The sequence below is a fragment of the Zootoca vivipara genome, chromosome 5 (genome assembly GCF_965207765.1).
Source record: "Zootoca vivipara chromosome 5, rZooViv2.hap1.1, whole genome shotgun sequence".
NCBI lineage: Eukaryota > Metazoa > Chordata > Lepidosauria > Squamata > Lacertidae > Zootoca > Zootoca vivipara.
This window is the reverse complement of record NC_142588.1, coordinates 10,626,574-10,651,918: the sequence shown is the minus strand read 5'-3', so window position 1 is coordinate 10,651,918 and position 25,345 is coordinate 10,626,574. Positions and strand designations below refer to the sequence as shown.

The 25,345-nt window shown below is 46.4% G+C and overlaps 1 protein-coding gene across 1 annotated transcript in view; it reads left to right on the top strand.

The window, feature by feature from the left end:
* The first annotated feature begins 3,517 nt into the window (after positions 1–3,517).
* Positions 3,518–25,345, top strand: part of SORBS1 (sorbin and SH3 domain containing 1) — a 116,243-nt gene continuing 94,415 nt past the window's right edge. The window contains exons 1-4 of the mRNA XM_088669455.1: positions 3,518–3,633; positions 11,166–11,221; positions 17,142–17,213; positions 23,756–23,851. Of these exons, the coding sequence (XP_088525581.1) occupies positions 3,599–3,633; positions 11,166–11,221; positions 17,142–17,213; positions 23,756–23,851 (259 nt within the window). The 5' untranslated portion in view covers positions 3,518–3,598. The remainder of the gene's footprint in view (positions 3,634–11,165; positions 11,222–17,141; positions 17,214–23,755; positions 23,852–25,345) is intronic.

Below are 25,345 nucleotides of genomic sequence, written 5' to 3'. Positions count from 1 at the left end.
TCCCATCTTCCCCGACCACTGGTCCTGCTAGCTAGGGGTCATGGGAGTTGTAGGCCAAAACATCTGGAGGGCCGCAGTTTGGGGATGGCTGCTCTAAGGTGTCAGCAGGAAATGTACTCCCCAGTCGGTGTGTTTAGGATTGCAACCCGGGACAAGCCCTAGAAATGTTGGCCTTCGTGCACTAAATCTTGCGAGTCCTGGCAAACAAGGCTCGCTTCTGGCAGTGGAGCAATTGGCAGCTTGGTCTTTAATTATTTCCCTGTTGCTTACAAAGTACCGGCTTCCGTTTCCACCAGATTCCCCATAAAACTACAACAACAACAAGCCCTGCCTTTTGAGGGAGCCTTAACCACGATACATCCCATCTCATCTCTCTCTCAACTTCGTTAGGAGACCTGAGCAAGCAAGCCCATGAATCTTCACCCTGAGATTGGCATCAGTGGTGGAGAAAGAGGAGATGCGGCTCGCTCTGGGTGCCATTCCTGAAGGGGGAGGTGATACAGCTGGGGGGGGAAGCAGTGGGTGGGCTGGGCTCTCATAGGTGCCCAAGAGGCATTTCCACCTGGGAATCATAGAATCATAGAGTTGGAAGAGACCACAAGGGCCATCCAGTCCAACCCCCTGCCAAGCAGGAAACACCATCAAAGCATTCCTGACAGATGGCTGTCAAGCCTCCGCTTAAAGACCTCCAAAGGAGGAGACTCCACCACACTCCTTGGCAGCAAATTCCACTGCCGAACAGCTCTTACTGTCAGGAAGTTCTTCCTAATGTTTAGGTGGAATCTTCTTTCTTGTAGTTTGAATCCATTGCTCCGTGTCCGCTTCTCTGGAGCAGCAGAAAACAACCTTTCACCCTCCTCTATATGACATCCTTTTATATATTTGAACATGGCTATCATATCACCCCTTAACCTTCTCTTCTCCAGGCTAAACATACCCAGCTCCCTAAGCCGTTCCTCATAAGGCATCGTTTCCAGGCCTTTGACCATTTTGGTTGCCCTCCTCTGGACACGTTTTCCAGCTTGTCAGTATCCTTCTTGAACTGTGGTGCCCAGAACTGGACACAGTATTCCAGGTGAAGTCCTTTAGAAGCCTCGTTTGTGCCTTCCTAGCTTTGGAAACCAGCAGGTCTTAAGGACAGCCTTGCTGGAATGCAAACCTCTCTTCTTTGCAGTTAGACTTTTCTTGCTGCCTCTCCGCCTGCCCCTTCTAAATCTCTCCCCGGGTCACTCTGGAGTCTTCTTGCTGTTATTTTTGCATAAGAGTACAGCACATACTTTCGTGGCATCCTAATAGGCCTCATTTATACTACGTGAAGACAAGTTGTCTCAGGCCTGTTTACAAACCCCTAATAAGCTCCAGGCCACCCAGTTTGTCCAGCTGACGGCTGTTCTCAAGTGTCAACGCACTACCAGGTTGGACTTGCAGGGAACAAGTGCCACGACCGTCAGAGTGATGCTCTGGGCATAATTTTATGTCACTTATTGATGAGCAAAGATCACATGGGAAGGGTAGAAGAAGCGAGGATCTGATCTAATTCTTGCTGATTCTTCTTAGCAGCTCCAGAGGTGTTCGAACACCTTTAAACGTGTCCCCTTAGAAGCCCTAACTTTTACCTGGAACGTAACCAAATATTACTATTCAGGATTCAAAAGCATGTACGGTCATACCTCGGTTTAAGTATGCTTCGGCTTGAGTACTTTCAGTTTAAGTACTCCGCGGACCCGTCTGGAAAGGATTAATCCACTTTCCACTACATTCAATGGGAAAGTTCGCTTCAGGTTAAGTACGCTTCAGTTTAAGTACTCCGCGGACTGTCTGGAACGGATTAATCCACTTTCCATTACTTTCAATGGGAAAGTTCGCTTCAGGTTAAGTACGCTTCAGTTTAAGTACTCTGCGGACCGTCTGGAGCGGATTAATCCACTTTCCATTGCTTTCAATGGGACAGTTCGCTTCAGGTTAAGTACGCTTCAGTTTAAGTACTCCGCTGACCCATCTGGAACGGATTAATCCACTTTCCATTACTTTCAGTGGGAAAGTTCGCTTCAGGTTAAGTACGCTTCAGTTTAAGTACTCCGCGGACCCATCTGGAACGGATTAATCCACTTATTACTTTCAATGGGAAAGTTCGCTTCAGGTTAAGTACGCTTCAGGTTAAGTACAGACTTCCGGAACCAATTGTGTACTTAAACCGAGGTACCACTGTAATCCTCAGTTTAGGCCATCTCCTCTTTCTTTGCTGTACGCCAGCTCACCCCTGACAACGCAATCTAAGAGGATTGTGTTGTAGGCCTAAAAAAGTGGCTTAGTTCTGCAGTGGGTTAAGATAGCAGGGGCTTAGTGTGGTCAAAGCTTGTTGAGGCTTATGCTGAGAGTCACATTGCACGAGAACCAAGTCACTTCTGCATAAGGCAGCGTGAGAATCCTGCCTGCATTTTTGTCATGTTTGGTGAATGTATTCGTGCCTCCCAATGTGCACAGAGGCAAGCTACAACTAGTAGCTGATTCTTCCCTATGAGCATGTGGTGAAGCAGAAATATTTTGCCATGTGTCAAACCTCAAGATATTGAGTACAGGAGCATTAATTTCCTCCAGCCGTTTCCGTTTCCTGTTCGTTTATTTAATGTTACTTTTATGTCCCAACTTCCCCCCATGGAGTTCGATGTGTACAGGCTTCTCCCTCTCCCTCCACCGAATCCTCACAACAACCCTGCGAAGTAGGTTAGGCCAGGAGATGGTGTCCGGCCCAAGTACACCCAGTGGGCTGAGTGGAGATTTGAAAGCTGATCACCCGGGCTCTAGTCCAGGCACCCCCCAAACTTCGGCCCTCCAGATGTTTTGGACTACAATTCCCATCTTCCCCGGCCACTGGTCCTGTTAGCTAGGGATCGTGGGAGTTGTAGGCCAAAACATCTGGAGGGCTGCAGTTTGGGGGTGCGCCTGCTCTAGTCTGACACTGGAACCCCACAAGCTCTAGTTTCTGCAGAAAAATTACCAGGGAGGGGGACAACCCACCCCAAATTCCCCATTCCTAGGGAGAAAACAAAACCCACAGCCACCCCGCTACTGAGCCACAGTTGACGACTGGAGAACTATTTGTCTGACAGCTGGTGTGGTCCCTGCCCCTTTGAGCTGGAACGGGTGGCATGCATAGTAAAGATGCTGGTTATTTGAAAATGACGACATTCGGCCACCCTCCGTCTACCACCCTGCTGAGGCTGAGCTTGCCTGCTTTCCTGATGCGACACGGCAGGTTTTAGCCGGCTGTTTCTGCAAAGGACTACTGTAATTCCCCTCTTTCCTCCTCTTAGAGCCGGCGAGTCCCTCTCCACCGAATTGCGGTTCTGGCTGATGTCCAAGTGAGAGGGGGACTGTGCCAGGCAGGCTGGGAGGAGGAGGAGGAGGAGGAGGAGGACGGGGCCAATGACATGACTCAGACGAGCTCTTCTAATTATAAAGCACAGCCGGGGGTGGGATGGAGTATTTAAAGGTGTCGCACTTCTTCCTACACTTCAGCCCAGCAGGACACACACAGCAGGCTTCGGACTCGGGGTGATAACTCTCTCTGCCCCAGTTGAAATGAGGAGTGCAGAATATGGCACCTGCTCTGGTAGAAAAACCTGACCAAAGGTAAGGGGGGGCAGTGGGTCCAATTTTAGCTCTCTAGTACAGTGGTACCTTGGGTTACGTTGCCTTCGGGTAACGTCATTTTGAGTAACGAACGTGGCAAACCTGGAAGTGTATACTTCCGGGTTTCGCCATGCGCAGAAGCGCTCTATCGTGTCGTGCGTGTGCACAGAAGTGATGCCTGCGGTTACAGACGTTTTGGGGTAAGTATGGACTCCCGGGACGACATAAGTTTGTATCTGGAGGGTCCACTGTACCTTGGTTCTCAAACAACTTGGAACCCAAACACTGAAAACCCGGAAGTAAGTTTGTGAACCTTTTTTGGAAACCGAACGTGCTCTGTTTTGAGTGTTACGCTTCCGACTTGAGCGCCACACTTCCGATTTGAGTGCCACGCTTTGGTTTTGAGTGTTACGCTGAGGCCTGTCTGTTTTTGCTATTTATTTTGCGTTTTTCTTTTTGTGACTGTGTGGAACCCAATTCAGCTACTGATTGATTGATTGATTGTGTGACTGCAGTACATTGTTTATTGCTTTCGTTTTATGGATCAATGGTCTCGTTAGATAGTAAAATTCATGTTAAATTGCTGTTTTAGGGGTGGTTTTTAAAAGTCTGGAACGGATGAATCCATTTTGCATTACTTTCTATGGGAAAGCGTGCCTTGGTTTTGGAATGCTTTGGTTTTGGAACAGACCTCCGGAATGGATTAAGTTTGAGAACCAAGGTACCACTGCAAATATTTCTGGCCTCTTGCATTGATGCGGGTGCTGCATTGATCCGCCTGCGTCATATAGTTTAATTTCTAGTCCCGTTCTGGTTTTGAGGCATCGCTCAACTGCAGCTGTTGTTGAGAGAGTTTCTGATTTGATTTTTTTTTTTTAATAAGTCTTGGAGCTGATCCGAGCTACAAAGGACTATAGCTATCACACATCCAAAGGATTGGCAAGGGTTATGCGAGGAGACTTGTGAGATGCCTGGAGGTGTGTCATTTCTGTTGTAGGGTTCTTGTTGTCATAATGGCAAGCGCAGTGATCCGTCAACTTGGGACATCCCAAATTGAGACCTCGCCTCTGTCATTAACCTGTTAGGCAAGCTTAGGCAGTTCTCCAACGGCGATGCAGGAACAAATTACTGACCTGCTTTATAGGGTTGTTGTAGAGGTTTGCAATACAATGTGGCTGATATTTTTACATGGCATTGTCCTATTGCAGATTGAATAGCAGGCTGATTGTCACAGATAGATAGTATCACATACAGTGGTACCTCTACTTACGAATTTAATGCGTTCCGAACACACATTTGTAAGTAGAAAAAATTTGTAAGTCGAATCCCATAGGAATGCATTGGGAGAAAAAATTCGTAAGTAGAAGCAACCCTATCTAAAAATTTGTAAGTAGAAAAAATCCTATCTAAACCGCATCCAAGATGGCGGACGGAGCTCCATTCGTAAGTAGAAACATTCGTAAGTAGAGGTACCACTGTATAAAGAACTCTATACAGTGGTCCCTCGACGTACGAATGACTCGACATCCGTAGGTTTCGACTTACGAACGGGACAAATGGCTGCACGCTTATGAATTTTTCTACATCCAAACGGAAACTGTTGGCGGCTTTAAATGCGGTTTCCTCAACTTACGAATTTTCCCGAATTTTTTTTTCCCTATGGGAAGCTGCGTTTCAACTTACGAGCTTTTCAACCTATGAATGTGCATTCGGAACGGATTAAGTTCGTAAGTCGAGGGACCACTGTACATTTTCTCCTTACCAGTCTAGTTGCTGATCACTGTAATTTACCTGTGCTTTGGATTTTGGAGGTCAGACGGGTCTGCAATTAAAAGGAAAAAAAGGGTTACGGCAATTTTTACCTTGTCTGTTTGCCTGTGTGAAGCAGGCCAATGTCTGCCAGACTCAACCTCTGTTTAAATGTTAATCGGGGTGGATAATGTAACCGCCCCAAAAGTCTGAAGTTTTTATGCTCAGGTGCTTTTTGTTTACAGGAGGGGGGAAATAGTCACCAAGATAGGAAGTTTTACTTTGGGGTGTTGTTCACTATGTGTAATGACAATGAAGAGTCACTACAACGTGTGACAACACACACACACACACCCAATATACATAAGGGAAATTCCCTTTGGACAACTGTGGGAGTAATTTTCTGCCATGATTTGCAGCAAGGGCCAAAGACCTGTTCTGGAATGTATTCATGGCTTGAATTGGAAAAAAGGCAATACATTAAAAAAATATTGGTTATGGGGCCAAATGAATGGTCTGGTGTGGTTTCATTGCTGAAATTAAGCAGGTACAGACCTTATCACTCCCTTGGATGGGAGATCACTGGGAGAGTAGGATATATTTCTTAAAAATAAGTGTTCAGGTTGCTTTCTTCACACCATTGTACAGTCATACCTCATTTTAAGTATGCTTCGGTTTGAGTACTTTCAGTTTAAGTACTCTGCGGACCTGTCTGGAACGGATTAATCCACTTTCCATTACTTTCAAGGGGAAAGTTCGCTTCAGGTTAAGTACGCTTCAGTTTAAGTACTCCATCTGGAACGGATTAATCCACTTTCCATTACTTTCAATGGGAAAGTACGCTTCAGGTTAAGTACAGACTTCCGGAACCAATTGTGTCCTTAAACCGAGGTACCACTGTAATATCAACACAGGCTTCTTTCTTTAATTTTTTTATTTTGGGTCAAATTTTTATTAAACTTTAAAATGTTCACATATATATTCCAGGTCCAAATTTATTATACATTTCTCTTTAAACTTTGACTTCCAGGCTTTCGCTCCACACTGTTCTTAATCCCACCCCATTTACAATATTGCATTCTAACAAACATTTCACCTAAGACACATTATTCTATTTCATATATTATCAATCTTCTACCACTCCTCATGTTTCAAATCCAGCTCATGATTCCATCCAATTCCCCCCCCCCCAGATATTCCAAAAAGGGCTTCCATTCTTCCATGAATAGCCTGCCATGCTGGTTTCTTACTTTTGCTGTTAGTTCCGCCAGTTCCACATGGTCCATTAGCTTTAGAATCCATTCTTCTTTTACTTCTTTCTTTCATTTTTAAACAGCTATGGTAGTGCCTAGGTTTGATTCAGTTGTCTAGAATAGGCCAGCACGACATCTGATTCCTAAACAAAGCCCACATAGAGACTCTCTGTCTCTCTGGAGCACAACAGGGTAAGAAGTAAAGCACATTTCTCCTAAGCTACCTTTCAGAACACAGGGACACAGGTGGCGCTGTGGGTTAAACCACAGAGCCCAGGGCTTGCTGATCAGAAGGTCGGCGGTTCGAATCCCTGCGACGGGGTGAGCTCCTGTTGCTCGGTCCCAGCTCCTGCCAACAGTTCCTGCTCCAGTTCGAAAGTTCCCAGCTCCTGCTCCAGTTCGAAAGCACATCAACGTGCAAGTAGATAAATAGGGACCGCTACAGCGGGAAGGTAAACGGCGTTTCCGTGTGCTGCTCTGGTCCGCCAGAAGCAGCTTTGTCATGCTGGCCACATGACCTGGAAGCTGTACGCCGGCTCCCTCGGCCAATAATGCGAGATGAGCGCGCAACCCCAGAGTCGGTCACGACTAGACCCTAATGGTCAGGGGTCCCTTTACCTTTACCTTACCTTTCAGAACAGGGAGAACCATATAAAGATCCTCGGAGGGTAGGGTAGGGGGGAACGTAATAAATACAAAGAACAACACAATTCGCACCGTGTTTTAGTGCTGAGGAATATGAACTGGGGAAGAAGACGAAAAACCTGCTAACCCACAAGACGCCCACCAGCGGATAGGCTGTGAGTTGAAAGTAATTGAAGAATATATTCCCATTGTTCATTTAACTAGCAACAAAGCTCCGGTGAAAGGAGGAAAGACCATCTGCCACCAAAGCCACATTTTAACCACAAGTCTATAACTCTTTCATTATGTGTTCAGGGCCAGGTTGCTGAAATGCAGCAACGCTGTGGGAAGGCCAGGCATGAACAGGACAAAAGAGAACGCATTCTTTTATCAGCGGAAATGGGGGTGCCAACATCTCCCTCTCTTTTTCTTTGGTGTTTTCCAGGTTGGGGGGGGGAGGGGAGCAGAACATTCCTTTAGTTTGCTTCTTAGCAGCTTGCCCCCATGGGATCCCTATGCCCAAAGCCCCCAGCATTGATGTAATGGAGTCACAGCTGTGGGCAACTCTGGCAGCAAAACGATGCCACTTTAAGCTATGGCTTCGTTGAATGTGATTTGATTGTTCAGTGATTTGGGGCTATGGCTGCAAAGGGGAGCAAAATGTTTGCAGTGGAAGCAACCATGTTCCTCACTCTTAACTGGGCATTATCTGTAGGACATTAGAGCATCTGCAAGAAAGACTAGGTAAAGGTAAAGGACCCCTGACAGTTAAGTCCAGTTACGGACGACTCTGGGGTTGTGGTGCTCATCTCGCTTTAATGGCCGAGGGAGATGGCGTTTGCCTGCAGACAGTTTTTCTGGGTCATGTGGCCAGCATGACTAAGCCACTCCTGGCAAAACCAGAGCAGCGCACGGAAATGCTGTTTACCTTCCTGCCAGAGTGGTACCTATTTATCTACTTGCACTTTGACGTGCTTTTGAGCTGCTAGGTGGGCAGGAGCTGGGACCGAGCAACGGGAGCTCACCCCGTCGCGGGGATTCGAACCCCCGACCTTCCGATTGGCAAGCCCAAGAAGGCTCAGTGGTTTAGACCACAGCGCCATCCGCAAGAAACACTAACAGATGGTAAGGAGGTGGGGGGAGTAAAGGGAGGACATTTGTAAAATGCATGCCCTCTGAGTTCCCGTTTGAGCCCAAATATTAACCTTAGCTTTTCTTCAAGCAACAGAGAATATAGCCATTCATAGGATACATCCAGACTTCCTTTTGCGCTGCACTTTCCAGGCACATGTCTGGGCTTTAAAGATCCGCATCTGAGCAGTTCTTTCTTTCTTTCTTTCTTTCTTTCTTTCTTTCTTTCTTTCTTTCTTTCTTTCTTTCTTTCTTTTTATCCCGGCGCTTTCCCTGGGAAAACCAGTGTTTTACCACTGAATTGGAGCAAACAACAGTCCGTGGAAAGCCTGTTTGGAACATGTGCTTAGAAATGTTTCACAAATGGAAGTCTGGATGAGCCCTCAAATGTCAGCATCCATGGCAGCTCTGCTGCCACTCACCATGTTTCATGAGCAAAAATGAATGTGCAAAAAGAACCAACACGTCACGGCAGCAGAATGATCCCACAATAAGACCTTACGCAACATACAGGCAAAACACAACTGGGCAGGCGTTAAGAAACTCTTTCGAGGTTGAAGACATCTGAAGGCAGCCCTGTTTAGGGAGGCTTTTAATGTTTAATAGATTACTGTATTTTATTTTTCTGTTGGAAGCCGCCCAGAATGGCTGGGAAAACCCAGCCGGATGGGCAGGGTATAAATAAATAAATTATTATTATTATTATTATTATTATTATTATTATTATTATTATTTATTAGAAACCAAAGTGCTTCCCACAGTGCACAACACCATGGGTCAGCCCGCACAAGGGCTCGAACCCTGAGCGTCACAAGCAGCCTGCAGGTACCCTGTTTCCCCTTTTTTAATACGTAGTCATAAAGTAAGCCATGGCAGGGTTTTTAAGTATTTGAGAAATATAAGACATACCCCGAAAATAAGCCATACTTCCGCGCCGCGGAAACCAACCTCCACAGGCACCTCCACTCACAGAGTCACTCCATGCAGCCAGCACTGCAGGAGTGCGATCAGCTATGATGAGGCGCTCCAAGAGCTCCGCTTAACAGCTGATCGTGCTCCCGCCTTGCTGGCTGCATCCCCGCGCTCTGCCTTCTCGTCCACCGCCATCCCTGCCACTTCCGTGCTTGCCGCCACTGCTGGGCTCACTGCTTCTTCCTTGCCTGGCCCGACCAAGGAGCTTGGAGCGCCCTGCAGCGGCGGGCGGAGCGCATGAGCCAGCGGCCTCTGCCTGGCCCGGCCAAAGACGCCTGCCACCCCGCCACCCGGAACTGGGGGCTGCTGCAGCGCCGAGCACTCAAGACAGCCCAGCAGCGCCCTGAGCCAGTGCCCTGAACCGTAAAAACCGTACCAGTAATAAAAAAATAAGACATCCCACCGAAAGTAAGCCACCCTGTGTTTTTTGAGGGGGGAAAAGTTATAAGACGGTGTCTTAAAAAGGGGGAAACACGGTAGCTCCATTTTTCAGCAGCAAACATGTAGGGCTTTGCCCTACAGTCACCAGGGCAGCTTACGTCAATTACAACACAATATTGATATTAAAAACACAACATTTAAAACAACAATATAGGAGACACCAGTAGAGACCAGGTTCCTGTTGAGTTTGTGTGTGTGTGTGTGTGTGTGTGTGTGTGTGTGTGTGTGGAATCCTGAGGCACTGTGAGGCAGAATACCTAGAACAGTTTTGAGATAAGTGTTAACAAATATTGAAAAGGCAAATCCTTGTTGGGCCAGACCATTTGTGGTTGCCGCATCCCCCAAAACATTATTTCACCTTGGCTGTCATCAGCCCAATTGTATGCTCTTGAGTTCTCCAGATATGAGAAAAAAGTAAGGCAGCCAGCCCCATGACAGATATGCACCCAGGGTGTGTGTTTTCTTGCTAAGCCTTATATACTACGGTGGTCTCTGGCTGTAGAGGTTGATGGATCCCTGTTCCCCTCACGGTTATAGAAATGGAGAAAGTGGAGGAAGGTTAGTTTCAGTGGGAATGTCGTTTTTAGTTCTTGCACATGTAACATGACACCATCACTGTGGGAAACACGCAGGTGGCGTTGTGGTCTAAACCACCGTGCCTCGTCTGCTTGACAATCAGAAGGTCAGCGATTTGAATCCCCAAGATGGGGTGAACTCCACTTGCTCTGTCCCAGCTCCTGCAACCTAGCACTTTGAAAGCATGCCAGTGCAAGTAGATAAATAGGTACCTCTGCGGCGGGAAGGTAAACAGTGTTTCCGTGTGCTCTGGTTTCCGTCACGGTGTTCCGTTGCGCCAGAAGTGTTTTAGTCCTGCTGGCCACATGACCCGGAAAGCTGTCTGTGGACAAACGCCGGCTCCCTCGGCCTGAAAGCGAGATGAGCGCCGCAACCCCATAGTCGCCTTTGCCTGGACTTAACCGTCCAGGGGTCCTTTACCTTTACCTTTTTTATATTCAAACTGTTTTTTAGCACTATAGATCAGGAGTTGGGTCTGAATACGGTCCTGCAAGCCTCTCTGTGTGTCTCTTGCTCGTAGAAGCTATCCCACTGTAGAAAGGCAAAATGTTATATTAGTTGTTGTGGGCATAGAATCATGGAACTGTAGAATTGGAAGGGACCCTGCGGATCCTGGTGTCCAACCCCCTGCAATGCAGGAATATGCAGCTGTCCCATGCAGGGATCGAACCTACAACCTTGGCATGGTCAGCACCATGCTCTAGCCAACTGAGCTATCAAGGCTGGGCATCTTTGCCCCTGTCCAGTGATATACCCTTGTGACCTTTCCTGTCTTTCATTTTACAGAGAGGATTCAAATTCGCATGTGGAGAAGCCGAGGTCCTCTGGCACAATGACTTCTGGTAAGTTGACTCTCTCTGCATTTTTCTTCCATTTCTTGTCCTCTCGTGAATGACGTATACTAAGATTACCAGATTTTTTTTCAAAGAATCCGAGGAGTAATATCTTCTCTTCTGTGGCCTCCTCTGTTGCGCAGCCTTCCTCTGGGCCTCAGCCTGCTCTCTTGGAGTGCTAGCCGCTGTGGAGTAGGCTCCGGTCGGGCCTGGGCTCGGCCACGTGTGGTGCAGCAAGGTCTGGGCTCCCTCTTTTTTCTCCTTCTTCTTTCTCTCTCTTCCTTCTCCTTCTCTCCTCCTCCTCCCTGCATTCGCTCCAGGGTTTTTACTGGCCCCGGAGTGCCGCTGGGCAGACGGCTGGGTGCTCTCGCTCCCGGCTTGATTTGGGTCGCAGGGGTGTGTGTCAGCCGTTTCCCCAGTTGATGCGCTGGGCGTCCCCGGTTCCCCCTTGGCAGTGGGGCAGTGGCAGCAACCCGGAGCCAACCTTGTAGCACAGTTGGTTCTGGCTGGCTTCAGGAGCTGCTCGCTGCCGCGGCACCCACCATTTTGCCTCTCCAGAAACCCCCATAGGATGTGTCTTGTGCCGTTGAACCAATCACGCAACATTCATTCCCCACTAATAAATCTACAACACTTAAAATATAAATCTGGGGACATGAAATGAAATCCGGGGACATTCCAGGGACGGATTTTGTCCAGGGACAGTTTTGTAAATCCGGGGACTATCCCCGGGAAACGGAGACATCTGGTAACCATAATGTATTCTGCTGGAAGCAATGCAGAGAACCACCCCAGCATTCTAGGAGTAACTTCAGGTATCACATTTCATAGAATCATAGAATCATAGAGTTGGAAGAGACCACAAGGGCCATCCAGTCCAACCCCCTGCCAAGCAGGAAACACCATCAAAGCATTCGTGACATATGCCTGTCAAGCCTCTGCTTAAAGACCTCCAAAGAAGGAGACTCCACCACACTCCTTGCTAGCAAATTCCACTGCCGAACAGCTCTTACTGTCAGGAAGTTCTTCCTAATGTTTAGGTGGAATCTTCTGTCTTGTAGTTTGAATCCATTGCTCCGTGTCCGCTTCTCTGGAGCAGCAGAAAACAACCTTTCTCCCTCCTCCATATGACATCCTTTCATATATTTGAACATGGCTATCATATCGCCCCTTAACCTTCTCTTCTCCAGGCTAAACATACCCAGCTCCCTAAGCCGTTCCTCATAAGGCATCGTTATTTGACCGGTACCTGCATCCCTAGCTTCCAGGAGTAGCATCCTTACAGAGTAGTTAGATCGAGGGTGCGGAACCTGATGTCGACTAGATGTTGACATTTTTTCTGCTTGAAACGCAGCTGACCTAGAATTCCAAAAAGTCCCAGAAGATGAACAAGAAGTCTGACCAGACTGCCTCAGATGTCAAATAAGACATTTCGCTAAGCATGCAAATATTTTAAGCCATATACTTATCTCCTGCAAGAAGTGGGCATAAACTGTAAGTGTGGGTTCTCCTTTAAGCTGCTGTTTATACTCCTGGGCAAAAGGTGGGTTATGCCCTTGATCTCCAAAGCATCTAATTTATTAGGCGAGCTTGATTTTGAGGGACAAGAATTGTCCTTGGCTAGAGGCTGCTGCTGCAAGTCTGAAGTCTCAGCACAGTGTAACAGTCTCTATGGTTGAACTCATCACATCAGTAGCACCTCATCACATCAGGAAGAAGAAAAGTGGAAACTGGCTTTCTCATTTCCCTCCTGCAGTGGTGGGGAAAGAGCAATATTAGCAAGTCTGCTCAAATTACACTAGGGTGTTTTTTGTTTTTTTGCTGAGTTAACGCTTTGTGTACGTTTGTGCAGATTTTTCAGTTGCGAACAGAAATGTGTTAAAGGTGGAAGCCTTAAGCTGTTTGTTGTGATGTAAGCTCACAGCGATTTAAGCTCCCTGGTAATCTTTTCAACTCAACGGTGTTCTCACTTGCCCACTGTCAGAAGCACTGTGACTCTGAATAACAATTGGTGGGAATTGCAATTGGTGGGAAAATATGCTTGTGGGTTTTCCATGGAATTTAGCTGGCCACCCTGAGAACAGAGTGCCAGGTTTTTGGCTTGAGCCCTTCTTATGTCCTCCCATTCATGTACTCTCATCACCTGGTGCCAGTGTAATTAATTTTCACAACCTCCCGGAGGTGATTTCTTCTTCTTCTTCTTCTTCTCCTCCTCCTCCTCCTCCTCCTCCTCCTCCTCCTCCTCCTCCTCCTCCTCCTCCTCCTCCTCCTCCTCTTTGAGGCATACTCAATACTCATGAATGCACTACTTATTAGCTTCGCAGGAATGTGTCTCGAAAAATAGAGTGTTATTAGCAATGTTTCACTACCACCTCCCATGCTCTCCTAGCCTGAGGGCATGATTCTTCTATCATCCTTGGACTCTGAGGATAAGTCTGCAGAAGAGATTACACCTTCCCAGCCTGTTTGAAGCAGCAGTTACAGAACCATGGAATTGTAGAATTGTAGAGTTGGAAGGGACCCGAGGGTCACCTAGTCCAACCCCCTGGAATGCAGGAATCTCAGCTAACGCATCCCTGACAAGGGGCCATCCAACCTCTGCTTAAAAACCTCCAAGGAAGGAGAGTCCACCAGCTCTCGTGGGAATCTGTTCCACTGCCGAACAGTTCTTACTACCAGAAAGTTTCCCCCAAATGTTTGATTGCAATCTCCTTTCCTGTAACTTATAGCCATTGGTTCATGTCCTACCCTCCAGAACAGGAGAAAACAACCACGTTCCCTCTTCCCTTGAGATATTTGAAGATGGCTATCATAGCTCCTCTCAGCCTCCTCTTTTCCAGGCTAACCATACCCAGCTCCTTCAAGCGTTCCTCATAAGGCTCAGTTTCCAGACCCTTGAACATCTTGCTTCCCCTCCTCTGCAAACGTTCCAGCTTGTCAACATCCTTCTTAAATTGTGGAGCTCAGAATTGGACACAGCATTCTAGGTGGGGTCTGTCCAAGGCAGAATAGAGTGGGACTATTACTTTCCTTGATCTGGACACCATACTTCTGTTGATGCAGCCCAGAATAGCATTAGCTTTTTTGTTGTTGCTGCATCACACTGTTGATCTCATGTTGAACTTGTGGTCCACCAAGACTCCTAGATCCTTTACACATGTACTGCTAGTAATCCAGGTGTCCCCCATCCTATGTTTGTGCATCTAGTTCTTCCTGCCTAAGTGCAAAACCCTACATTTGTCCCTATTGAAATTCATTTTCAATAGAAGGAAAGAATTAAAAAGAGGACAGGCAACTTCTCTTTGGAGATGGGGTCAACTAAAGAACAGGATAGCTGGACTTTAATAAGGTTTCAGATAACTGTGACTCTTTGCTGAGACAACATTCCTCCGTTTCCAACACTTGGGTGTGTGAAGAACTACTGTAGCTCTAGTTACAGGTAAGTAGCCGTGCTGGTCTGCCGTCGAAACAAAATAAAATATAAAAATTCCTTCCAGTAGCACCTTAGAGACCAACTAAGTTTGTCATTGGTATGAGCTTTCATGTGCATGCACACTTCTTCAGATACTCATACGAAAGCTCATACCAATGACAAACTTAGTTGGTCTCTAAGGTGCTACTGGAAGGAATTTTTATATTTTATTTTTACAGTACTGTATACTGTAGCTCTGAATGCTCTCCATGGTCCTGATAAAGCTTGCCTGAATCTTGATCAAGCTTGGCTAAATCAAAACGAGATGCTCCCTTTTGCTGGAGGGGGGTGCAAAAGGAAAAGCTCCCCATACACTTGCGGTGGACTTGTAAAGGTGTCAAGACATTCTGCTGACGTTTGGGATTATATCGGGATTTGTACATCAGATCATGCCACCTGACCCTAAATTGGAGCTTGTTTCAATATATTAAGAGCAGCTTCTCCACAAAGATATCCTGTTCCTCCTTACAGCTGCTGTAGTGGAGGTACGTAGATACTTTGGGGGGGGGGGAGAAACCTCCTCTGAGCATTTACTCCATAATTTGTTTCACGGAAATTTGGCTTTGGGTAAAAGTTAAGGGGCTGTTTAGACCGGCTCTAGAAGACTGTGTGTGGAAGGGGGAACAAGGCAGCCCTCGGAGAAGGCAGGAACTTTTGCAAGAGTCATTGGAGAATGCAAGAAAATTATTCTTCCTTCTTCCTTCTTTCCCTATTTTGTTTGTTTTGGCTCACCAGTAAGGATAGTACTCTTCTGCGCAAGCGTGCGCTCTCTCTCTCTCTCTCCCCCCTCTCCCTCTCTCCCTCTCTCCCCCCCCTCTCTCTCTCACATACACACACACACACACACTCTTACACTTTTGTTATTGCGGTCCAAAGGGTTTTGCATCACTGTACCACAAAAACCCTGAACTGAACTCACCAGATAGTCAGTCGCCACTGCCCTGCTCCAGTTAGTCCCCTCCTGAATGTACTTCCTTTGCCGACTCAATCTGGAATGATCTCATCTCAGTCCTTTTCTGGAGAGAGGCGTGCATCCCACAGCACAGTGTTATCTCTAGCTATGCCACCTTTGCTTTACCTTAAAGATGCTCTGCATCTTTTAACGGCTGCGTTGAAGGCAGCCGTTCAACAGGTTCAGAATTTCGCTGACTAGGTGGTCATAGGTGAGGAAGGCTGTGCTTTACCTGTCCCATTGTTGTTTAGTCGTTTAGTCGTGTCCGACTCTTCGTGACCCCATGGACCATAGCACGCCAGGCACTCCTGTCTTGCACTGCCTCCCGCAGTTTGGTCAAACTCATGTTTGTAGCTTCGAGAACACTGTCCGACCATCTCGTCCTCTGTCGTCCCCTTCTCCTCGTGCCCTCAATCTTTCCCAACATCAGGGTCTTTTCCAGGGAGTCTTCTCTTCTCATGAGGTGGCCAAAGTATTGGAGCCTCAGCTTCACGACCTGTCCTTCCAGTGAGCACTCAGGGCTGATTTCCTTAAGAATGGATAGGTTTGATCTTATTGCAGTCCATGGGACTCTCCTGTCCCATTATCAACCTTTAATAATTAAGGGCACAACACCTCTCAGGAAAAGAAGGGGAAAGCTGCTGGAAACTTGGAGCGAGAGAGATTGAATGAATGCGAGCACTGAGTGTGATTTTTCTTTTCTTTTCTTTTTAATAGTTCTTTATTGAGATTAAAATAAAAAATGAAACAAAATATAACAATAAAAACAATACAAATAATATGAACAAATAAACCACACCTAAAACACAAATTATACATAACCAAAAATTTATACATAACCAAAAATTTCTACATCAAATATATCAAATAAATCGATTAAATCCAATATATACATCCTTCTTCTGTAAACCAACTTCCACTTGTCTTCCTCCTGGGCTGATATACTCATACCTTTTTACACTGCTTCACTTAATTTCCAAATTTTTGATCTGTACGGAATATTAAAAGTAAATCCAAGTTTTTATCATGGGGCACTGCCTTTTAAGATATTCCCCAAAATTTCCCCCAATTTTGGATAATTTTTTTTAGTACTGCCCCCTCTAATTGCATTTGTTAATTTAGCTAATTCCACATAACTTAATAATTTTTCTTGCCATTCTCCAATTTTGGGGGTCTCCTCTTTTCCCCAATATTTAGCAAGTAGAATTCTCGCTGCTGCTACTGCATACAAAAAGATCTTTTCGTTTATTTAGAGTGTGATCTTTGGAAACGATCAATTAAGTGATTTTATAGTATGTTCCAATATTGAGGAAGACATTTTGCATTTTCATTGAGTGTCCCCTTCCCTGAACTTGGGTATGAATTGCACGCGACATCATGCTCCAATTCTGTTTCCTGTTTCTTGCTCCTGCATTTTCCGTATACAGTGGGCACCTCAGACACTTTCCTATCCTTGTGGATTCAGCATGAGAATGTTGTACTGATCATTCCTGCTCTTTTTTCAGAATGCAAAGAAGTTGAAGTTGGAAGCACCGTTGTGAACGGCTTGGTGCTGAGCAGTAATGGACAAGACAGAGGTATGTTGAATAACAATACAAAATATTAGTACAGTAGTAGCATTAGTATTAGCTGTGGGTTAAACCACAGAGCCTAGGGCTTGCAGATCAGAAGGTCGGTGGTTCGAATCCCTGCAACGGGGTTAGCTCCTGTTGCTCGGTTCCTGCTCTTGCCAACCTAGCAGTTCGAAAGCACATCAAAGTGCAAGTAGATAAATAGGGACCGCTCCGGCGGGAAGGGAAACGGCGTTTCCGTGCGCTGCTCTGGTTCGCCAGAAGCAGCTTTGTCATGCTGGCCCCATGACCCGGAAGCTGTCTGCGGACAAACGCCGGCTCCCTCAGCCTATAGAGCGAGATGAGCGTCGCAACCCCAGAGTCGGACACGACTGGACCTGATGGTCAGGGGCCCCTTTACCTTTAGCATTAGTATATTAACCGCATTCTACACAAGCATCTCAAGGCAACAGCAATAAAAATAGAGGGGACGCGGGTGGCGCTGTGGTCTGAATCACTGAGCCTCTTGGGCTTGCTGATCAGGAGGTCGGCAGTTTGAATCCCCGCGACGGGGTAAGCTCCCGTTGCTCTGTCCCAGCTCCTGACAACCTAGCAGCTCGAAAGCACGTCAGTGCTAGGAGATAAATAGGCACCACTGCTGTGGGAAGATAAATGGCATTTCCATGCGCCCTGGCACTTGTCACAGTGTTCCATTGCGCCAGAAGCGGTACAGTCCTGCTGGCCACATGACCCGGAAAGTTGTCTGTAGACCAGGCATCCCCAAACTGCGGCCCTCCAGATGTTTTGGCCTACAACTCCCATGATCCCTAGCTAGCAGGACCAATGGTCAGGGAAGATGGGAATTGTAGTCCAAAACATCTGGAGGGCCGAAGTTTGGGGATGCCTGCTGTAGACAAACACCAGCTCCCTCGGCCTGAAAGTGAGATGAGCACCACAACCCCATAGTTGCCTTTGACTGGATTTAACTGTCCAGGGGTCCTTTACCTTTACCTTATGTTGAATAGGAATACAAAACCTTATTATTAGTAGCATTAGTATATTAACCACCTTCTACACAAGCATCTCATAGCAATGGCAATAAAGATTGCAAACAAACCATTAAAAACACAAATATTAGTTGTGGAAGATGGAAAAGCCAGCTTTAAAGCCCTAAACGGCCTCAGTCCTGTATACCTGAAGGAGCGTCTCCACCCCCATCGTTCTGCCTGGACACTGAGGTCCAGTACCGAGGGCCTTCTGGTGTTTCCCTCATTGCGAGAAGCCAAGTTGCAGGGAACCAGGCAGGGGGCCTTCTTGGTGGTGGCACCCGCCCTGTGGAACGCCCTCCCATCAGATGTCAAAAAGGAAAACAGCTACCAGATTTTTAGAAGACATCTGAAGGCAGCCCTGTTTAGGGAGGCTTTTAATGTTTATTAGATTATTTTATTTCATTTTTCTGTTGGAAGCCGCCCAGAGTGGCTGGGGAAACCCAGCCAGATGGGTGGGGTATAAATTAATAATAATAATAATACTAATAATTAATTAATTAATTATTCCCTGCTGTAGGAGGCGGTTGCTGGGTTTTCTTTTCGATACTACATTCGCAAAATCCACATATATGTAAATAAATTTCAAGGAGAGAGATGAGCAATAGATTCCCCCAAATCAGTAGAACAAGTAAGAGAATTAAAGTAGAGGAGCAGTCTGCCTGATGCAGCAGTTGGCCTGCTTCTGTAGAAGGAAGGCTACCCGGATAAACCCAAAAGGAACAGGAGCAGTCCCCCGAGAAATTAAGAGAAGTTGTCCAAGGTGCTTGCGAAGACATGCATCTCTTCAGGCTTCTCTGCAGCTTCACAGCCCGTCCTTTCTTACTGCAGGCTTACAGTGCTAAGGATGTTAATACATTGCCAGCTCAAGCCCTGCATATTGAAAATACTCCTTCCTCGCTTGCAGAGGAAGAGGTGCTGTTTTGTTTTGCAGCATCTTGGAGGAGGGCTAAGTCTGGCTTTCTGAGAGAGTGCTCTGAGCTCTGGATGTTATCCAGTCCACTTCGGGCTGATCTGGAGCTGCCTCAACCCGTTCCGCATATCCGGGCCCTATTCGGAATTCAGGATTTGCTGCAGTCTCAGTTGCTCGTCCCATGTCTGTAAAGGATTAAACAAAAAAACACAGAAGCCGGTGTGTTCAGTGTAATGTGTAGTTTGGCCCTCCAGGCCTTCGCCTTGCATATGACACTGTCATGGCAGGATGGGCGACTTTATATGAGGTTGGCTTATGCCTCCCCTCCTGGTAATATCCCCCCAGCCCCAGCCCCAAGCCCAGTTGATAGGAGATTACAGCTCAAAAGCGTGGGAAAGGGAGTATGGCTGGGTCTTGCTACTGAGTTGTGGGCAGAGGAAGAGGTCTTTGTCTTTGTTTCTATGCTGCTGGTAAAAAAAAGGAAATACCTTTCTCAGCGTGCAGCTTGGAAACCAGTGAGCTGAATATGTGAGAATCATCACATTGTAGCGTTGGAAGGGGACCCCCAAGGCTCATCTAGTCCAACCCCCTGCAATGCAGGAATAAATGCGTGGGCAAGTAGTGAGAGAGTTGTTTCTGAATACTGGATACTGTACCTTGGTTCTCCAACTTCCGTTCCGGAAGTCCATTCCAAAACCAAAGCGTTCCAAAACCAAGGCGCACTTTCCCATAGAAAGTAATGCAAAATAGATTAATCCGTTCCAGACTTTTAAAAACAACCCCTAAAACCGTCATTTAACGTGAATTTTACTATCTAACAAGAACATTGATCCATAAAATGAAAGCAGTAATCAATGTTCTGTACTATAAAATAAATAAGAGAGTATTGTAGATGATAAAAATTGAAACTATTTTTCTTCTTACCTGCACCGATGATAGTCATTGTTAAGATTGGGGGGGGGCTTTTATCCATTTCTGCAATCACACAATCAATCAATCAATCAATCATAAAACGAAAAACAAGCCACAATCACAAAAATGAAAAAGCCACAGAAACGCAAAAAATAAATAAATAGCAAAAATGAAAGCATCAAATATCATCTCAGACCACTGCAATCAGAAACAGAAGGCTTTTATTATGATGGGGGTGGGAGGGACTCAAATGAGCTGCACAAGGGTAAAAACAGCAGGAAAAAAGCCTTAATTGCGATGGGGGGGGGACTTAAGTTAGACGCGCAAGGGTAAAAACGGGAGGGGAAAAGCCTGAATTATGATGGGGAGGACTCAAATTAGGTGCACAACAGTGAAAATGGAAGCTCAGGAGCACGTTCGGCTTCCAAGGCAAAGTTCGAAAACCGGAACACCTACTTCCGGGTTTGCAGTGTTCGCGTTCCAAGTTGTTCGGGAACGAAGCTGTTCAAAATCCAAGGTACCACTGTATGTGCATGTTTCGCCCTCCCCCGCTGATGGTGTGCATCTCACAGTAGCCACTTCCCCCAAAAGTTGTATAGCCTTTTGGGGGGAAATGAGTAAGGCTCCCTACCTTGTATTGTATTGTGAAGCCTGGTTTATTGTATCCGTTTTTCCTTGGAAGCTTTTCTTCAGAGTTCCAGAACACATAGGTTAATGGGTTAAAAATAAGGACACAAGTAGCGTTTCCATTTTATTCTGCACTCTTGCCACACCGTTTCCCTCATTTCCTATAGAGATGAGATCCATATGGTTCCTAAGGGTTTCTTCCTATACCCATGTTCAGATGCTACGGTACATATACAATGGTTCATTAGTTGTATACTATGCTTGAATCTTTCTATGCCACGTTTCAACAAAAAAAGTTCTTTGGGTGCTGTTCTTGCCATTTTTAAAGTCACTTCCAGGTTCGGTGTGACGAGTGAGTGCATTGCTCACATGTCAATTAAAGGTAAAGGGACCCCTGACCATTAGGTCCAGTCGTGACCGACTCTGGGGTTGCGCACTCATCTCGCATTATTGGCCGAGGGAGCCGGCGTATAGCTTCCAGGTCATGTGGCCAGCATGACAAAGCCACTTCTGGCGAACCAGAGCAGCACACGGAAACGCCGTTTACCTTCCCGCTGTAGCGGTTCCTATTTATCTACTTGCATTTTGACGTGCTTTCGAACTGCTAGGTTGGCAGGAGCTGGGACCGAGCAACGGGAGCTCACCCCGTTGCAGGGATTCGAACCGCCAACCTTCTTATCAGCAAGCCCTAGGCTCAGTGGTTTAACCCATAGCGCCACCTGGTAAATTCAGAGGCGCCTGTAGTTGTGAAATAGACCCCATGCAATCCTGCATATTGCCAAAGTCAGCAGTATTTCAAAACGATAAGTGCTGCAGCTTTCCCCACATAGACTAAAGTTTTCTCTGATGTAACCTTTCAAGCAGTTTATAACCTAGACTGAAGATGCTTTCTTCTGTGCAATGCATGCTGGCAAGCAAGAAGTACCGGTAATTGTTTCAAACAGTGATGCTGCATTCTCAATAATAGGGATGAGGGAGAGCAGAGCTCGCTGCTGTCTAGTGGACGCTTCATTCCAGACTTGCAGAAAGTTGAGGGGATTGAGATAGCAAGACCCTATAGCAGCTCATCTCAAGACAGTGATCCTCCGGGTTCACACTGAATGCCAAAGGCAATAGCTGCTCTCTTTTTGCAGCGACATCTTATTTCAGGGTGGGTGGGGGCAGCTGGCACGCTGCTGTCAAATTGCAGCTCTTCTAGGACCCTGGATTTCTCAGTTGTTTAATGTTTCATTCCAAACCTTTATTGGCATCATTTACATTTAAAAACAAACAAAAAAGAGTCCAGTGCGATCCCATCACCAACCCATCAGTACAAACACTCGTCAAAGGGAGGGGAGGCCAGCAATCTGTTTCACCTCAGTGGGTCTCCAACAGGGGCAGGATCCTGTAATGTACTTTGGCGGCAAAAGATCAAATAGAGGAACTCAGCTACAGTCCTGATCTTTCCCCTGTAATAGGAAGCGTATGACCTCTATCTCCGGTTTCCAATTTAGAATACATAGTTGGTCCAAGTATTGCCGGCGGATATCATAGTACATTTTGCATTCAAGAACCATGTGAGCCAGAGTTTCAATCAAGTGGGCAGATCCTGTCTTCTTCTGCAAACCTACCCTTCTTCTGCAAACCTACCCCAGAGGAGGTTAGAGGGGTTGGCGTTGAACCTATCCAGCGTGAAGGTCCTTCTTTCTTGCGGGTTGTACAGGAATTGTAAATAATTGGGTTGGGAGTGAATTCCTGCACCCAAGAGAGAAGAAAGTAAAGAGGGGGACATGTTTTAAGAGAGAAGAAAGTAAAGAGGGGGACATGTTTTCCTCACGCCTAAGGTTAGTTTGTCGCTCTGTGTCCCATAACCTAGTTTTTAACATGGCCTTAGCAGCTGGAAAAGCCACAGCTCCTAGGAGGTCCTCTGAGAGCCCCAGTTGTTGAATCTTTGTGTAGAACAGTTGCAATCCTGGGGAGGGGAAGGAGTCTGACAAAACTTCACTCAGTAAGGAGTTGTTTAATGTGGCCAGCCCCCAGTTCCACCCTGGGGGTTGGGGGGAAAGGCATTGAAGAAGACAAATTCAGCAGATTCTTGAGTTCATAAATGTAGTCTGCGGCTGAGAGAATCAGAGGCGAGGAATTTTACGGTGTCGGTTAAGGAAGAGAGGTTTGGAAAAGGAAGGCAGGCAGGGGGAGAATGGCAATTGGTCTGCATCTTTATAGTTTATGGTGAACATCGTGGAGGGAGGGTTTAGGGTGGAGCATGTATGTGGAGCAGTTAAACAAAATGGAGAAAAAACCCTTCCCCTTTCTGTAAGATGTGGGTATATTTCAGGAAAACGGACATCCGCCGGAATCAGGTACACATACACACACTGTAACAATAACATATTGGCCGTGCCGGATTTACGTATAAGCTAAGCAAGCTATAGCTTAGGGCCCTACTCTCTTGGGAGCCCCAAGAAGATTTAAAGGGGAAAAAACCTGGGTGTACATTTCCAAAATATAAGATAAAAAAACCAAATAAAATAAAACATACATACAGCAACAGTGTTTTGTGTTGTGTAGGCTCCTATTTGTTATGTGCAAATGGCTTGAGATACCTATTAGGTCCATAAATTACCATATAGCATATATTATATAAAAACAACAACAACGATAATTTGTTGTTGAGAAAGGACAGCTGGACATATAAAGGGCCCCATTACCTTCAGTAGCTTAGGGCCTCATCAAACCTAAATCTGGCCCTGCATATTGGGACTGGTAACCAGCCTTAAACCTGCGCCTTCTAGCACCAGCCGGAGCATATCTCAGGGAGATATGAAAGAGGGAAAAGTTACCCTCATTTTTCTAGTCTCCTTCCTGGAGAGGTCAGAGAAGCCCTACAAAGTCTCCTGTTCCAGACTGCCTGGAAATCGAACCCTTCTTGGTCTGTGGTGGGGAGAGAGATGCGAATGACAGCCTAATGTTTTAATTATCAAGTTTTCTGACATTGTTAGAATACTTTATGTCATGTTTCCCCACATGCCCTTCCCCTTTTGTTTTTCCCTGACTTGGACGCACCATCTTCTGTACTCTTATGTTTGCAGCGAATGATGTCCCTTTATGTTCACGCTCTGTTTCTGCTGTTAAAATAATTCCCGTGAAGAAAGTGAAAAGTTCTCCTGGTCTAGTGTTGCCGACAGGTATAATTCTCTCTCTCTCCCTCTCTCTCTTTTATTTTTGGTCCTTTCTCCATATATTCTTCCCAGGTCTTTTGCTTTGCCTCCTTGTTGCTAGAATAGATTTTCTGCACCATCCTCCCCACCCCACCCCACTGCTTTGCCGGGCCACAGATTTCGTCAGTGCTCTATAAAATTAGACCAGAACAACAAATATGCCAGCAGAGTTCACCAGAGAGCCATTCTGAAGATAATTTACCATGGAGGAGGGAGGAAAGAGTTATGAGCAGGTCTCCACTTGCTTCAGTAGTGAGTGTCTGGTGAGTTTTGAAAGGGGTAGGACTTTAGTGAGGGCACATGCAGACCACGGCCAGGTCACCCCCTTTTGCTCATTCCCACTTCAGCGCACACATGCTTTGGGACCTAAACTTCTTCCTCTTTCCTTTCACCAACTAATTCAAAATTGTGCTTGCTTATACAGTGAAACCTCGGTTTTCGAACGTCTCGGCTGCCGAATGTTTCAGAAGCTGAACGCTGAAAATCCAGAATTGAATGCTTCCGTTTTTGAACGTGCCTTGGAAGTCGAATGGTTTCCGAGGCATGTTTTTCATCCCCACCCCATTGAACTTGCTGACATCCCTTTGATTCTTGGTTTTTAAACGTTTTGTAAGTCGAACAGATGTCCGTAACAGATTACATTCAAAAACCGAGATTCCAAAACCGAGATTGTTATAGATTCAGGAGGAGGACCCTGCTAAACCAAATTAGGGTTGCCATATATTGAAGAGCAAAAAAAGGAGAGGGACACATTTGCCAACTTCTACTTTTAACTATGGGACGCGGGTGGCGCTGTGGGATAAACCACTGAGCCCTAGGGCTTGCTGATCAGAAGGTCGGCGGTTCGAATCCCTGCGACGAGGTGAGCTCCCGTTGCTCGGTCCCTGCTCCTGCCAACCTACCGTAGCAGTTTGTAAGCATACCAGTGTGAGTAGATAAATAGGTACCACTCCGGCAGGAAGGTAAACAGTGTTTCCATGTGCTAATCTGGTTTTGCCAGAAGCAACTTAGTCATGCTGGCCACATGACCCAGAAGCTGTCTGCGGACAAATGCTGGCTCCCTTGGCCAGTACAGCGAGATGAGCACTGCAACCCCAGAGTCGTCCGCGACTGGACTTAACGGTCAGGGGTCCCTTTACCTTACTTTAAACTATGGATCGCTATGACGACTCTTATTTCACATACCCATTAAAAAGGAGCGTGTCCTGGAAAAAGAGGACATATATGGCAACTCTAAATAAATGGTAGGATTTTGATTATTTAGCATATGAAGGGAGAATAGGAGCTGCAGTGGAATTCCTGGGCTAGCCTATGCAAAACACTAGGGCCGTTAAGAATCAATACAGGTGTATTGAGAGTCATTGGCAATGCAAGAGAACTATCCTCTCCCCTTGGCTTGAAGTGTGAACAGAGACTGGGGGTTGGGAAGGTTGCCAAAGTAACTGGGTATGAGGTGGCAAG